We start from the raw sequence: 14750 nt of genomic DNA on the forward strand, positions 1-14750 counted from the left end.
CTACTGTAGCTGATCTGGCCACGTTTTACGCATGAAGCACCTGGGAGCGTCAGGCCCCGGTGGGATCTCCAAGGCGGAGGCTTCCAGCAACCTGAGAGGGTCAGAGAGGAGCAGTAGGGAGAGAAGGAATGCGGAAAGCGAAGGGCACAGACTCCCGTGACAAACCCAGCCTGTTTCAAGTTTGCTTCCTCCAGGAAAGACAGGCCTTGTTCTTCCACGTGCTCCACTCCCTCCTCTTCCTCTCCGCTGCATGAAAAACAAGAACGTAAGAGGGCCTGGAGGCTAGTTCGAAGCCCGACAAACCCTTATGAGGACATTTCTGGGCAGAAATGTGTCCTGAGGGGCGCCCGGCTGGCTCAGTCAGTTAAGCGTCTGACTTCCGCTCAGGTCATGATCTCACGGTTTGTGGGTTCGAGCCCCGCGTCGGGCTCTGGGCTGACAGCTCGGAGCCTGGAGCCTGCTTCGGATTCTGGGTCTCCCTCTCTCTCTCTGCCCCTCCCCACTCACGCTCTGTCTCTCTCTCTCTCTCTCTCTCTCTCTCTCTCAAAAACTAAATAAACATTAAAAAAATAAAATAAAAAGAAAGAAATGTGTCCTGAGTCCCAAGCCACCAACCTAGGAATGTGTTTTGGGCTAGCAGCTACAGGAACGTGGCCCATCACCGGGTGGGGAACCGTCCCCTGAGAACCCCAGCCCCTGTGCCACGGGGGCAAAGTGGGGGGTGACGAGCTTCCTCCGCATCCGTTCCAGGTTAAGTGCACTTTAGACCCATTCTGTCAAAATATTCAAGTTGTCACATTTTAATGGATTCCATGTAAGAAATAGGCCACCCCTCCATAGCTTGCCGCCCCCCCCCCCCCCAGGTCCATCCCAACTGCGGGCTATGGTTACAATGGAAATCTACTTCATTGGAAACTTCTCAGAACAGAGCTCGGGGCGGGGACCGTCTTATCGGGAACTTTTCTGTTTGGGGTTACGATAAGGGGTGACATTGGGAGGCCGATAAGGCTGATCCCCAAGGACCTGGGCTGTATATAAGCAGCAGCTCCCGTGGACTGCGGTACGCTTTCCACCCATCTACCCTTCTCCGGAGATCGGGACCGACGAGAACCATGAAGTGGCTGCTGCTGCTCAGCTTGGTGGCACTCTCTGAGTGTGTCATCGTCAAGTGAGTCCGGGGCCGCGCTGCCCGAGGAACAGCCATCTCCTCCTGCTGTCTGCCTCCCCGCCTCACGATTTCCTTCCTCCCCTCTCCCCCCATCCGACTCCACTCTGTTCCACTGGCTCCAGTCTCCCTTCTTGTCTCTCTCTCTGCCTTCTTGGGGACGCAGCCCCGCCGACGTGGGGCTCCAGCCTGGCCACGGCTGGGTGCCCGGCGACTTCGGGCAACCGCTTAACCTCTTTGCCTTAGCGTGCCAAAAAGAGAAGCGTCTCCCACCCCCGCCTCGGCCTCCCTTCTTCGTCCTCTCCCGGGCCAGCTTCCTCGGCCTTCCGAGGCTTCCGCGGCACCGCACGGGCCGACTCCTCGCCCGATTCCTCTTCTTCCTGCCAACCCCCACCCCCCCTTTGCAACTGCTCTGCCACAGGGTTCCCCTCACCAAGAAGAAGACCTTGAGGGAGAATCTGATCGAGCACGGCCTCCTGGATGACTTCCTGAAGAAGTACAGCTTCAACCCAGCCAACAAGTACTTCCACGATGAGTCCGCCACCTTGATAGCCGCCCAGCCCCTGGAAAACTACATGGATGTGAGTGCACGGGCCGGCAACCGGGCAGCTCGGAGGATGGGCCAGCGCTCCGGACCCCCAGGCAGTGACCGCGGGGTCTGCGTCCGGGATCCCAGAGGCCCAGGGAGGGCAGGAAGTCACCGTCAGAGCTGTTGCCGTTCATTCACTCTTTCCTCCGGTGTTTATGCATACGGGGCACCTCTCTACGTGTCAGGGACCGTGCTGGGCCCAGGGGCACAGCCCCTGCGCTCAAGGAGCTCACAGTCTTAGGAGGGACACACAGACGGTCCCCAGTGAGCCTCACAACCCCGGCTCAGTGACGGTCTCACACTGTGAGGGTGTGGCCGGGACAAGCAGGGAAGGAACAACGGGGGTTTCCAGGGGACAGGAGAGCGTCCCAGAGGGCTGACGGCGTGTGCCAGACCTCGGGACAGCGGGGGACAGAGCGCATGCGAGGAAAGGAGGCCGGTGTTCAGGGAGAGCAGAGAGCTAGAGAGAGAGGCACGATGGAGGACTGAGGGGTCGGTGAGCGTAGCCAAATCAGAGTCTGTTTCCTCAACCGCCACTCAGTTGTCTTCACCGGGAGGGTCGACACGATCGGACTGGAGTTTCAGGAAGATCACTCTGACTCTTCCATCTGGGACCCAATGGCAACACCCTGCCCCTTAGGAGATGTCGTGTCCCCAGTGTACGTGGCCCTGGGCCACGGCTATGAAGCAAGCTTGCCGGTCGTTAAGAGCGTAGCCTGTGAAATCTGCCAGACCTGGTGAAAGTTAGGCCATAGGGCTGAGGCGCCGTGTGACCTTGGGCGAGTCATTCAAATTCTGAGTGAGCCTCAAGTGTCCTTGTCTGTAAAACAGAACCACTAATATCTACCTTCGGGGGGTTGCTGTAAGTAATTAATGCAATAATGTTCTTTGGTTTTGTCTGCTTTTTGGGGGGGAAGGGGGTTTGTTTTTGTTTCTGTTTTTTGTTTCTCGTGGGGTTTTGGAGTGCTTAGCACAGGGCCTGGCCTTTGGCAAGAGCTTGGTAAAATTAGCCCACCTATTCACTTCACAAATATTTATGAAGCACCTACTATGTGCCAGAGGCTCGGCGCAAGGAGCTAAGGAAACAATGGTGGATAAACAAAGTTCCTAGAGCTTGTGTTCTAGAGGGAAAGGCAAGTAAGAGACAAGTATCTAAGATAATTTCAGGTAATGACCGGGGTCACAAAGAAGAACTAATTAGAGTAAGGGGAAGGAGAACCATGAGGGAAGGGCATATTTAGATAAAGCGGTCAGGGAGGGCCTCCTGGCAGAGGTGACAGTCGACTGGAGCACTGAATGAGTGGTGAGAGGGCGCCAGCCGAGGAAAGATCTAGAATAAACATTTGCCCGGCATAAGAAATAGCAAGTGCAAAGGCCCTGGGAGGGGAATGAGCTTGACATCATCATCAAAGAACGGCAAGCTTCACGGGGCTGGAACAGAGCTGGGAAGGGAGAAGGCGCTGCCACTGAGAATAACAATCCTGACTCTGTGCTTTCTTGAACCTGCGACACACACCGAGATTTAGGAATCAGACGCCTCGAGGGGTGCCCCATCGTGAGGGGATTTATTTACCTCCCCGTCAGCAGTTTAAATGCAAAGCAGTTCAGCCTAGACTCTGATGGGTGCTGTAAGTTTCTACCCCCTGTCCAAGAACGTGCGAACGTTCTCTAGGACTACGACACTAAGATATCCCAGACAAGAGCTGAATGAAGAGGGGACAGCCGATAATCATCGGGTGTTCATGGTGCTTAGAAGAGAACAGTCAGAGGGTAACAGAGGAGCAATCAGGGAAGACTTCCAGGCGGAGGGGGAGGCCAGGCTGGGCCTTGAAGGATGGATGCGTTGGACAGGGAGAGAAAGGCCGGCAGAACGGTGAAGGGAAAGGTGGGAGGTGGGCTGAAGAGCCCACCCCGACATAGTCCCCGGGGAGGCCAGGCTGGGGAGCGGTCACTGAGCTGTGCTGTCCCACCCTGGCAGATGGAGTACTTCGGCACCATCGGCATCGGCACCCCCCCTCAGCAGTTCACCGTCATCTTCGACACCGGCTCCTCCAACCTGTGGGTGCCTTCTGTCTACTGCAAGAGTCCTGCCTGCAGTGAGTGCCTGGCCCTGCCCTGCCCGGGCTCTCGGGGACCAACTGACCTGGAGCCCTGAACACCCAGGGGCTTCCACTAGGGTTGAAGCCTGGGGGGAGTCACTCAGGGATTCACTCGGCAGGCATTTCCTGAGCAGCTACTAGGCGCCAAGCACTGGACTCGGGGGCCCAGGGAGAACGGCGTGAATCACACGCGGTCCCTGCCCTCACGGAGCCCGGTCCACCGGCAGAGAGAACTGGAAAGGGCTAGGCCCCGCGGACAGCCATGAGCCTGCTCTGTTCAGTGTTAGCCTGGGCGACCTTGGGAAGACCGTGAGGTCTGCTGGGGACCTGCCCTCAGTGACAGGGTCCCTGCTGGCCCAACCAGACACAAGTGGAACCTGGGCATGCTTAGGCTCCGAAACCTGGGGCGAGGGTTACATCTCTCCTCCAAAGCCCCACCCAGAACCAAGGCACCCCCTGCCCCCAAGGAGCACACTCTCAGCCCGTGACTCTCGCTCAGCTTTTCGAACTTGACATTGTGACTTCTTGCCCCGGCAGCCAACCACAAGCGCTTCAACCCTCAGGAGTCCTCCACCTACCAGGCCACCAACCAGCCAGTCTCCATCGCCTATGGCACCGGCAGCATGACAGGCATCCTGGGATACGACACCGTCCAGGTGAGCACCTGCCGGCCGGCCGCCTCACCCTACCCAGCCCCGGAGCCATCTTCCGAGGACCCTGGGGACCACGGTGCACCCCCTCCCCCAGAGCCAGCTTATTCAAGCGACGGAGGGCTCAGTGATCACAAAAGTAACCTGAGAGGGGATGCAGGGGGGGAAAGTGGCAGAGATGTCACAGACATTTCTAGGGGGGTGGGTAGTAGCGGGTAAGGGAGTGGATTCCCAGAGCCACAGGCCAACCTCAAGCACCCCCAAGTTGAATGGTGGGTAGGGGCCAAGAGCGGAAGGCACAAAGGCTCAGTTCTCTTTCAGCACCTCCTTCCTCTCCTCACCCTCCACCTGCAGCCCCCCTGAGTCACGAGAGCTTCACAAGCACCCCACCCCACCCCAGCCCCTGCAGGTGCAGCAGGGGTCAGGGGCTGTGACTTGCCTGCGGTCTCCTTTGCATCCAATCATCGGAAGCTAGAGCGTGCACACACTCGTGCGCGCGCACACACACACACACACACACACACACACACACACGGTGGCCATCTGCTCTGCAGCAAATTCTCACTCCACAGACTGTGGCCATCTGGAGATCAGTCGCAATGGTTACTTCCACAGGAATAACAAGCCTTCCCGGGGACGGCCCTCCTCCCTTCCTTCCCGCCTGCCACCCTGGAAGCCAATTCCTACTCAAAATGAACCAGGGACCCTCTGGGCCCAGGGCTGGTCCCCACAGTGCTCAGCCAACCCGCGCTGACCGCAAACATCGTGGTTTCCCCCGATCCAGGTCGGAGGCATCTCAGACACCAACCAGATCTTCGGCCTGAGTGAGACTGAGCCCGGCTCCTTCCTGTACTACGCTCCCTTCGATGGCATCCTGGGCCTGGCCTACCCCCAGATCTCCGCCTCCGGGGCCACACCCGTCTTTGACAACATGTGGAATGAGGGGCTGGTTTCACAGGATCTCTTCTCAGTCTACCTGAGCGGGTAAGTTGGGCAGGGGTTGGGGGGGGCGGTCACAGCCACCTGGCCCCACAGGGGGCTGTCCAAGGCTGGAAAATAGGGCTTGTGGCTTCAACGAGGGAACTTTTAAATGATGAAAGCAGGTTTCCTCTGTTAGTTAACCAAATCTAGGTTCCGGTTGTGGCTATGAGTTAATTCCAAGAATGAATACAGAATACACCAAGGGTTGGTTCGATTGAGGAGAGGTTTATGCAAGAATATCAGAGGGTGTCATCAATTTTCCTGAGACACTCGGCTTTCTTGTGACACATCCTTCTCTTTCGAAGCGATTGGTCGTGGTCGATGTTTTTCTTGAGCTGTTAACTGTCCCCCTATAACCTCCCTGCGTTGCATTGCACGGTCAGAGATTTGCAGGGAGCTGGGGTGGGGTTAGGTGAGTGGGGACCATTTCTTTTGTGGTTAATTTCTTGGAGTCACCCACCTTCGCTTCCCTATCTAACCCGAAACTGCAGAGATTTAGAAAGAGAATGTCCCGGTCACAAGGACCCCTGCAATTTACAACAGGAGGAACCGTTCATCTGTTTTTCCTCTGGGACCCTTAATATTCAAGTCGGCTCTTAAACACAGCCTGCCTTTATGGGTGCTACCCATAAGAGAGGTCAGGGTTTCTCAATCACAGCACTATGGACATTTTAGACCCGATAACTCCTTCTGTTGGGGCTCTCCTGGGCATTGTAAGATGTTTAGTGGCTTCCCTGGCCTCTATCTACTAGCTCTCAGTGGCACCCCCTTACGGCCACTGGATCATGACAATCAAAGCATCCCAGACATGAGCAAATTAGAAACCGCCCCTGTCTGAGAACCTGTGAACTACACTGTCAAATCCTTACGAGCAGACACACATCTGCTTCTTTTCTTCCCTTTTTTTTTTTTTTTAAATTTCTTAAGCTTATTTATTTATTTTGGGAGCAAGACAGAGAGCGCGAGAGGCACAGAGAGAGAGGGAGAGACAGACCCCCCAAGCAGGCCCCGCACTGCCGGCACAGAGCCCAATGCGGGGCTCGATCTCACACACCATGAGGTCGTGACCCGAGCCGAAACCGAGAGTCTGGACGCTTAACCCACTGAGCCGCCCAGGCGCCCCTGCATGCACGGCAGTGAGGGCGAATATGCGGCAGAAACCACACGCGTTGGAACCAGAAAGACCTGGGCTCCGGTCTTGGTCTCGGTTCGGGCACTCGCTGGCTGTGTGGCCTTGGGCAAGTTGCCTCGCTTCTTTGAGCCTCGGTTTCCTCGCTGTGAAGCGGAAATAACAGTAGCGACCACTCAGGGGACTTGGTGTAAGGATCACGGCTCCTGGGACTGGCAAGAGCTCAATCGTGGGCGTGGCTCTTAGGACACAAATGGCAGATGTTCAGATCAATGAATGAATGGATGAATCCCTATCTCCGCCCCACCCCCCACCCCCAGCAATGACCAGAGTGGCAGCGTGGTGATGTTCGGTGGCATCGATTCTTCTTACTACACTGGCAATCTGAACTGGATCCCTGTTTCCGTCGAGGGTTATTGGCAGATCTCCGTGGACAGGTGAGAACAAACACTGGACAGGGCAACATCCTGGCAGGGGCCCTGGATCTCCATTGCATATAGATTCCTAGTTAACTGAGCTTTCTAGAATCCCCCTGGAACAGCCAAACAGCCGGCCCAGGGAGAGGTACCCCAGCGGGAGAAAGGAGAAGTTGGCCAAGCCAGAGAGATCCCAAGAAAGACGCCTCACTGGAGGAGGCGAGCTATTGGGGACCCTCCCCACCCGCCTCAAGATGTTCTGCAAGGATGACATAGCCACTTTCCTTCCCGTCGAACAGACAGGACAATCTACCAGCATCCTTGTCCACACACCCCAGCACTGAGGAGACCCTGAACTGGCAGTCACTCCTCCCACCCTAGGGCGAGGGGGCTCATTGCAGGGCATTCATTCCCCCCCCCCCCCACTGCCCCCTTTGGAGCCTGCCCCTCCCCCAAGCAGCCTCATTCCCCAGCTGTTTGTCACCCCGCTGGCCTCTTAGGGTGACAACCTACACAGGTTTGCCCAAGAATGAGCATTTCCCTGGGACGCCAGACTTGCAGTGCTAAAACCGGGACTGTCCTGGGCAAACGGGCACGTAGGGTTACCTTGCACCTGCCGCAGCCATGGCTAAAAGTCCCTCACTTCCTCTACCTCCTGCCCCTGCTCCGTATCTCTGTCACTCCCCGCCTGTGATGTCCTCCTCCCGCTCTGTACCTCCCTAGCAACCGCTGGGTGTCCGCTTCCCTGAGAAGCCCTCCCTGATTGCTCGGCACCACCCCCTTTGCCCCCTGGATCATGCTTCTGTTCCCCTGCCACGTGTCCTGCTCCTCCTCGACCGTGAGCTCCCCGCAGCCTGGAACCGTGTGGCTGTCCGGTTTTGCATCCCCCATGCCTAGCACAGGGCAGGCACTCGGTCAATATTTGTTGAGTAACTGAATGCACGATGGAGAAGCTGGAATTTTATGTGTTGGCCTGTGGAGGGAAGGAGGGGACCCTCTGGGGCCACCTGGCTCCTCCTTGGGGAGATCTACCCCCTGGGGACTCAGGGGACCCTTCCTTGTATCTCATCCATGTGTAGCATCACCATGAACGGACAGTCCATCGCTTGTAACGGGGGCTGCCAGGCCATCGTTGACACAGGCACCTCTCTGCTGACCGGCCCAAGCAACGCCATTGCCAACATCCAGAGCGACATTGGAGCCAGCCAGAACTCATACGGCCAGGTGAGTCCGGCCCTGACTGCCCTGTTCTGGACCCAAGTGGCGGGTCTGTCCGCCACGCAGAAGAAACCCAAGTCCTCCTAACCCTCAACTCTTTCCAGATGGGGATCAGCTGCTCAGCCATCAACAACCTGCCCGACATCGTCTTCACCATCAACGGCAATGAGTACCCACTGCCTCCCAGTGCCTACATCCTGCAGGTAAGGGGGCTCTGGGCCAGCCACCTAGGTGTGCCTGCAGGGAACGCGGCCAGCTACCACACCGCGCCCCACACCCCGCCCCCGGCTTTTGCACAAGGGAAAGGGCGCTTCCACAAGAGGAAGCTGAAGGCTGCTCTGGACAGCCTCCAGAGAAAATAGGATACATTGTAAACAGCTGCAGGCATGAAACTGTGGGTGCAGCGCCCCTCCCCCAACAGGGCAAAAGTGAGGCAAAGGCCCGTGGCAGGAAGAGAGGGTTTCTAGCTGCACACCTGAGTCCAAGCTGGGTGCCAATTACTGGCTCGCGGAGTCTGAGCAAGCGGCAGCCGCTCCCGGCCTCAGTTTCCTGGTCTAAAAACTAGAGACGCCAGCTTCCCCCATCCTCCGAGGGTGGTGAGGGTGATCAGGTCGGAGCGACCACAACAAAGGCGCGAAAAAGGTTGAGCAAATGGAAATCGCACCTTCCGCAGGGCGGGGGCTTGTGAAGTAACAAATCTTTACTTGGTAGATTACAAGCCACGAGGCGGGGGGGGGGGGGGGGGGGGGGGGGGGGGGGGGGGGGCGACGCACCGCCTGTTAGGAAGCCAGGGGGAAAACTAGTTTTGCCCAGTGACTCGAGGCTATTCAGCAAGAAGTGCTGAGGTCCGGGGGCCGGTCCCCCAGGCATGCTGATTCATTAGTAGGGGGCGGGGCCTAAACAGTGGGGTTTCCCTAAGCCCCCCAGGTGATTCTAGCGCGCAGCCAAGGTTGTGGCCCGGTGCCCCAGTAAATGAAAAGGACTAACAGCCGATCCCCTTTGCCACTGGAGGGGGTCAGAATAATGAGAAAAGGCTGTGTCACCCCAGCTTCCAAAATCCTTCACGGCGGCTGAGTTTTCCCTAAACCCCTCAGCCCCGATGCTGATGTCAGGGTCTGTACAGCTGCCAGAAACACTGGATAATGTCTAGTAATCCCTGGAAACCAATAGTAGAATGAGCAGTTTATACAGGCCGACCCCCGGCCGAGAAGAGCCACGTCCCCGGACGCCAGCCAGGACGCCCCTCCTTGCGCGTGCCTTGCGGCGGCCCGCGCTGCCTGCGGCTTAGTCCCCAGTGCCTTGTCACTGCCGAGCCAGTGTCCCATCTCCAGCTTCATTCTCCTCTTCTCCAGAGCCAGCAGGGCTGTATCAGCGGCCTCCAGGGCATGAACCTCCCCACCGCCTCCGGAGAGCTCTGGATCCTGGGTGACGTCTTCATCCGCCAGTACTTTGCCGTCTTCGACAGGGCAAACAACCAGGTCGGCCTGGCCCCCGTGGCCTAAGCCTGCGTCTTTCCCGCCACGTCCCCAGGAAGATCCAGCCTTTGTTGTCCACTCTAGATGTATATAATTCTCCTGATTGTTCTTCCTATGGGATCGTGGAGGCGGAATCTTGGCCCTGTTCCCTATCATACCAATAACGTAGAATAAAAACCCCACCTCCTGAAACACGCTCTGTGCAGTCTCTTCTCTTCGTATTTCTCGCCGCACCATCGGGGTTAGAACGCCAGGCCAGGGGGACAAGATGACCACATCCGCTTGGACCCCACCAAGCAGTGACAGTGGTTCACACCCCATGATCGAGTCAGGAAGATGAACAGCCCTCCGCGGGTTTGGCTGGGAGCGTCGTGTAAAGACAGGCACCAGAAATGCCAGGCCTGTTGCCTCCTCGTGGAACAGGGCACCAAGGTTCTTGGTGAGGGAGTCAACTTCTTTCTCCCAAAGGCAGTAAGAGATAGAAAAAGAAAGAGATTGAGGGCAGGTAGCTTTCCACCGACATTCCTAAGCAGGCCAGGCCAGGCAAGGGTCGGAGGGGTGACCAAAGCTGACACCCCCAAATCTACTGGGCTGCTCTCTATTGGTCAGCTGCTTGATCCAGACCAACGCCTGAAAACCCCTCGAGCCTCTCACTCTGGGTACAGATAACTGAACGGGTCCATTTTCCCATCAATGAGTTAAACTTATTTTTTATTTATTTTTTTAATGCTTATTTATTTTTGGAAGAGGGAGAGGCAGAGCGTGAGTAGGGGAGGGGCAGAGTGAGAGAGAGGGAGCCGCAGAATCCGAAGGAGACTCCAGGCTCCGAGCTGTCAGCACAGAGCCCGACGCGGGGCTCAAACTCACGGACCGTGGGATCATGACCTGAACCGAAGCCGGACGCTTAACCGACTGAGTCACCCAGGCGCCCCGCCCTGTCAGTCATTTGAAGAGGACGGTGTTCCAGGCCCCTGAGCCCAGGGTGTGAGAAGGAAGTGAGCAGGCTCATTAGCAGATACCGCCCTAGCCATGCAAACAGGAAATCCTTAGAGCATTTCTGCCCATGGGTTTGGAAGCACAATGTCCAATGAGGAACAAAGTTACAAAAGAAGCAGGCAACACGTAGAGTTCTAGGTGGTGCTTCCTGGAGGTGCCCAAGGCATGTTTCCCAAAGGCTTGGCGAAGCGCTCCTTCAAAGTGATGTCTTTCACCTTGACTCAGCTCAGCGTGATGCCGCTTCCTTCCGGGTTCCTCTCTCGCTGGGGAACCCACTGCAGACCCCAGCTTCTCAGCTGCGCCGTGGGAAAAACCCCCACAGCCAGGGGGCCGCTGGATTCCAGGCTGAGGGCCGGCACTAGGCCTCCCTGCAGAGAGGGAGTGACTTTGGGGTCCGCAGGACAACATGGCTTTGGAAACTCTCTTGTTGCCATCCTCCCCCGATTTGTCATTTGTCACCCATGCAAATATAAGATGTGGGGCTCTAGGATGTCCCGGTCTCCCTACTGTCACTAATACCCTCCCTACCCCATCTTCCACAGCCGAAAGATCTTTTTGAAACATAAATCTGATCACATCGCTCCCTTGCTTAAAGCCTTCTTTTTTTTTTTTTTTTTAAATGTTTATTTTTGAGAGACAGAGAGAGAGCACGCTTGCCAGCGGGGTAGGGGCAGAGAGAGAGGGACAGAGGATCCGAGGCACGTTCCACGCTGACAGCAGCGAGCCCAAAATGTGGGGCTCGAACTCACGAACCTCGAGATCACGACCTGAGCCAAATCAGACCCTCTGTCAACTGAGCCCCCCAGGCACCCCCGTGAAGACCTTTAATTAATGCCCTGGAATTGCACAGTTGAATAAGACAATAAGCCCTCCAAGCCTTGCATGCTCTGGTCCCCAGCTACCTTCCCTGCCTCACTTTGACCCCTCTCACCCTGAGCTCCTGCCACCCTGGCCCTTTGCCACCTCCACAGATGCCCAGACTTCTTCCCTACCTCCGGACCTCTGCACACCCCGTCCCCTTTACCTGGCTTGCTGCTCCTTTTCTCCTGACCTGCTAACACCAAGCGTCCTGCAGACCTCAGCTTAAATAGCGCTTCCCTGCGAAGCCCTCCCTGACTACCGTCGTTCGGCTCGGAGCCTGGCTCTCCCATCCGTGAGGGCATTCAGCACAACCTGCCATCGTGCATTTATGGGACAGCCTGTTTTCGATCCACCGGGGCAGGGACGGCTGAAGCCTCAGCGTCAAGAGCAGGGCCCGGCACACTGTAGGTGCTCAATAAATACGTGTTGACTGAGCAATGAATTCAAGATGACTTTTTGGAAGGAAACAGCAAGGAAGTGGATCTGACTTCACCGAGGGCACGCGTAAGACCCAGACGGGTCCGCTCCCACCCCCACCAGCGTTCTGTTCCAGTCGTATGTGGTCCCGAGACAAACAGGTGGACTTCTTGGGTTTCTGGGGAGGAATTTCACACTGTCTTGTCTCCTCTGCTGTGTTTCCGTTTCTGGCATTTCCGGAGCACCTCCCACGAGCCAGGCGGTGTGCTCGGCTCTGGGGATGCAGGCCCGGCTTCCTGGACCCTTCCCACTCTGCTCCCGGCCCCCGGCAGCTGCAGCCCAGCCCCTCCCTCCCAGCCCCTCTTCCGTTTCCTCACCCTGGGATTCCTGGATCCCGACAGAATCTAAAAAGGCTCCCCTTTAAACAGACCATTTGGACTGAGAAACCCTGAGCTGACGTATCTGATCCGACTCTTCGCATTTCGCCCCACGAGATAAGACGGATTCACATTCCTTTTGTACAATCTCGGGCTTCTTCGTCTTTCCCCACTCCCCGCAGGCCTTGGGGGTCTGAGCACAGCTCCCCCTTCACGCTTGTCCAGGGCTGTATTTTCATCTCCTAGGTCTCTGCTCCACTGGTCTGTGGAACCCACAGCGTCGCCGGACGCACTCTGCTGGTAAGGACGGAAACTGGTACAGCCCCCAAGGAACGCCATTTGGCAATATCTCTCCACATTAGAAATGCGTATACCTTCTGGCCCAGTAACGTCACTTCTGGGAATTTCTCTTAAAGATACACTTGCACACGTGCAAAATGATGTAAGTACAAGGTTATTCTTTGTAGCATCTTTTGTAAGAGCAAGATTTGAAACGACCCAAATGTCCACCCGGTGGGGGGCTGGTTTTAAACAACTCGGTGTGCGGGCCAGCAAGGTTTACAATGAGCGTGCTCTCCTAGGTGCGGGGAAAGATCTTGAGAAGAGACGGTTAGGTGAAAACACACATGCAAAGGTGACAACAGGCCTGTGTTATGCTGTCTTTGGATTACAAAGGAAGAAACTAAGATTTCCTTGCACTTACATACCTACCGGACCTGAGAAAGGACACCCAGAATCAGAAACCAGAAAAGGAAGAAGAGAGGAAGCCGGGTAGAAGGGGGATGGGGGAGATGTCTCACTGAATACAGTTTTACGTGTTTGTATTTCTAATGATGTGAACGCACTGCACACTAAAATTCAGGGAAGGTACTCTTAAATCTGAGTTTATCCTAATTCGAAGCCTACTGTGGTTTGTTCTCAAGCGTGTTCATCTAAAAACCTCCAAACCCACAGGGCACCTGGGTGGCTCAGTCGGTGAAGCATCCGACTTTGGCTCAGGTCATGATCTCAGGGTTCGTGGGTTCGAGCCCCGTGTCAGGCTCTGTGCTGACAGCTCGGAGCCTGGAGCCTGCTTCGGATTCTCTCTCTCTCAAAAATAAATAAACTAAAGCAAAACAAAACCTCCAAACCCAGGTCTTTTGAACAGGGTCTCCTAATGTGGCCCTTTGGGAACTCCCCAGGTCTGGGGAAACTGACACCGCGGACCAGGCTTCCAGCATCCTCTACTGCTCCTCAGACCCCTCCTAAGCACAGAGTCCCAGGTACGGGACACTGCAGGGTGCTTGGGGAGACACCCAAGAACAACCCCCCACCCCCGCCCCTGCATGTTGGAGTCAGAGAATTCAGACCAGCTGCTGAGAATTCAGACCGGCTCATCCCATTCATTAAAAGCAGCTCTCACCCATCTGGGGTCCTGAAGGCAGCCATCCAGCCTGCTGGAGCCAGCCAGCCCTGGACAGGGGCCCATGCATCCTGGGGCTTATTTCGGGCAGAACACGGTCTTACCAAGTTGGATTCCACTGGGGCCTCCCAACATGTCACATCAGCACTGCTTGAAGGAGGACAGCCCTGGGCCCCCCAGGGGTCCTGGGAAGGGACGGTGCTGACCACAGTGTGAGGTAATAGCAGTCCTGGCCAGCCGGGAGGCCCTCTGCAGACAGTCCCCTACCTCTTCTCCAAGCGCCTGCTTGTGCCCGGGAGACCGTATAAAGGAGGCAAGCTCCATCCTTGGCCTTGGCCAGTCGGACATGCTGGAGAGCCAACAGCCTGGGAGCAAGAGGGGGACAAGAGAGGCACGAGGATGCCTTTGTCCACAGGAGGACAGTTCCGAGGCCTGTGCTACACGGTCTCCCAGAGGGCCTGCAGAAGTGCCAGGTACCAGATGCCCATAGCCGCGACCCACTCTGTAATGCACCGCGATTGGTTTTCTTCCCGTCTCTGTCTCACCGCCCCCTTCCCTTGCCGTGCTCCCCGGGATCACTTCCCAGGTCAGTGACTCTCCCCCAGATATTTATCTCTAAGTCTGCTCTTGGGGGAACCCAAACCAAAACAGGGTAATCACAGCGCCCTACCATATACTGTCTCTAAAACTACAATGGAAGAATCCAACCAAGTGTGATGTGAAGGGACAAAACCCAGACTGGGAGTCAGAGAAACGGGGCTCTCCTCCCAGCTCAGACCTCATACTCTTGCACAACCTTAGGACACTTCTCCGGGCCTCTGTGGTCCCAGCTGTGAATGGGGAGCAGGGGTCCAGATAAGCATTATTTATACTTGGACCACCTCGGGGAGGACGTTTACAGCTATCCTCCCGCCCTTTGCTTTTGTTTTTTTTTTTTTAAACATTCAAAATAAATACAATTTACTTGAGCTCTGT

At 56.3% G+C, this 14750-nt stretch overlaps 1 protein-coding gene across 1 annotated transcript; it reads left to right on the forward strand.

Annotated features, from left to right (window-relative positions):
* Nucleotides 1-1112: 1112 nt before the first annotated feature.
* On the forward strand, nt 1113-9900 carry LOC102958291 (pepsin A). The gene is made up of 9 exons (XM_007092006.3): nt 1113-1168; nt 1587-1746; nt 3733-3850; nt 4391-4509; nt 5288-5487; nt 6934-7050; nt 8109-8253; nt 8352-8450; nt 9600-9900. The coding sequence occupies exons 1-9, from the start codon at nt 1113-1115 to the stop codon at nt 9747-9749; spliced, it is 1164 nt and encodes a 387-aa protein (XP_007092068.2). The 3' UTR covers nt 9750-9900.
* The last annotated feature ends 4850 nt before the right edge of the window (nt 9901-14750 follow it).

Source organism: Panthera tigris, chromosome D1 (genome assembly GCF_018350195.1).
Source record: "Panthera tigris isolate Pti1 chromosome D1, P.tigris_Pti1_mat1.1, whole genome shotgun sequence".
NCBI lineage: Eukaryota > Metazoa > Chordata > Mammalia > Carnivora > Felidae > Panthera > Panthera tigris.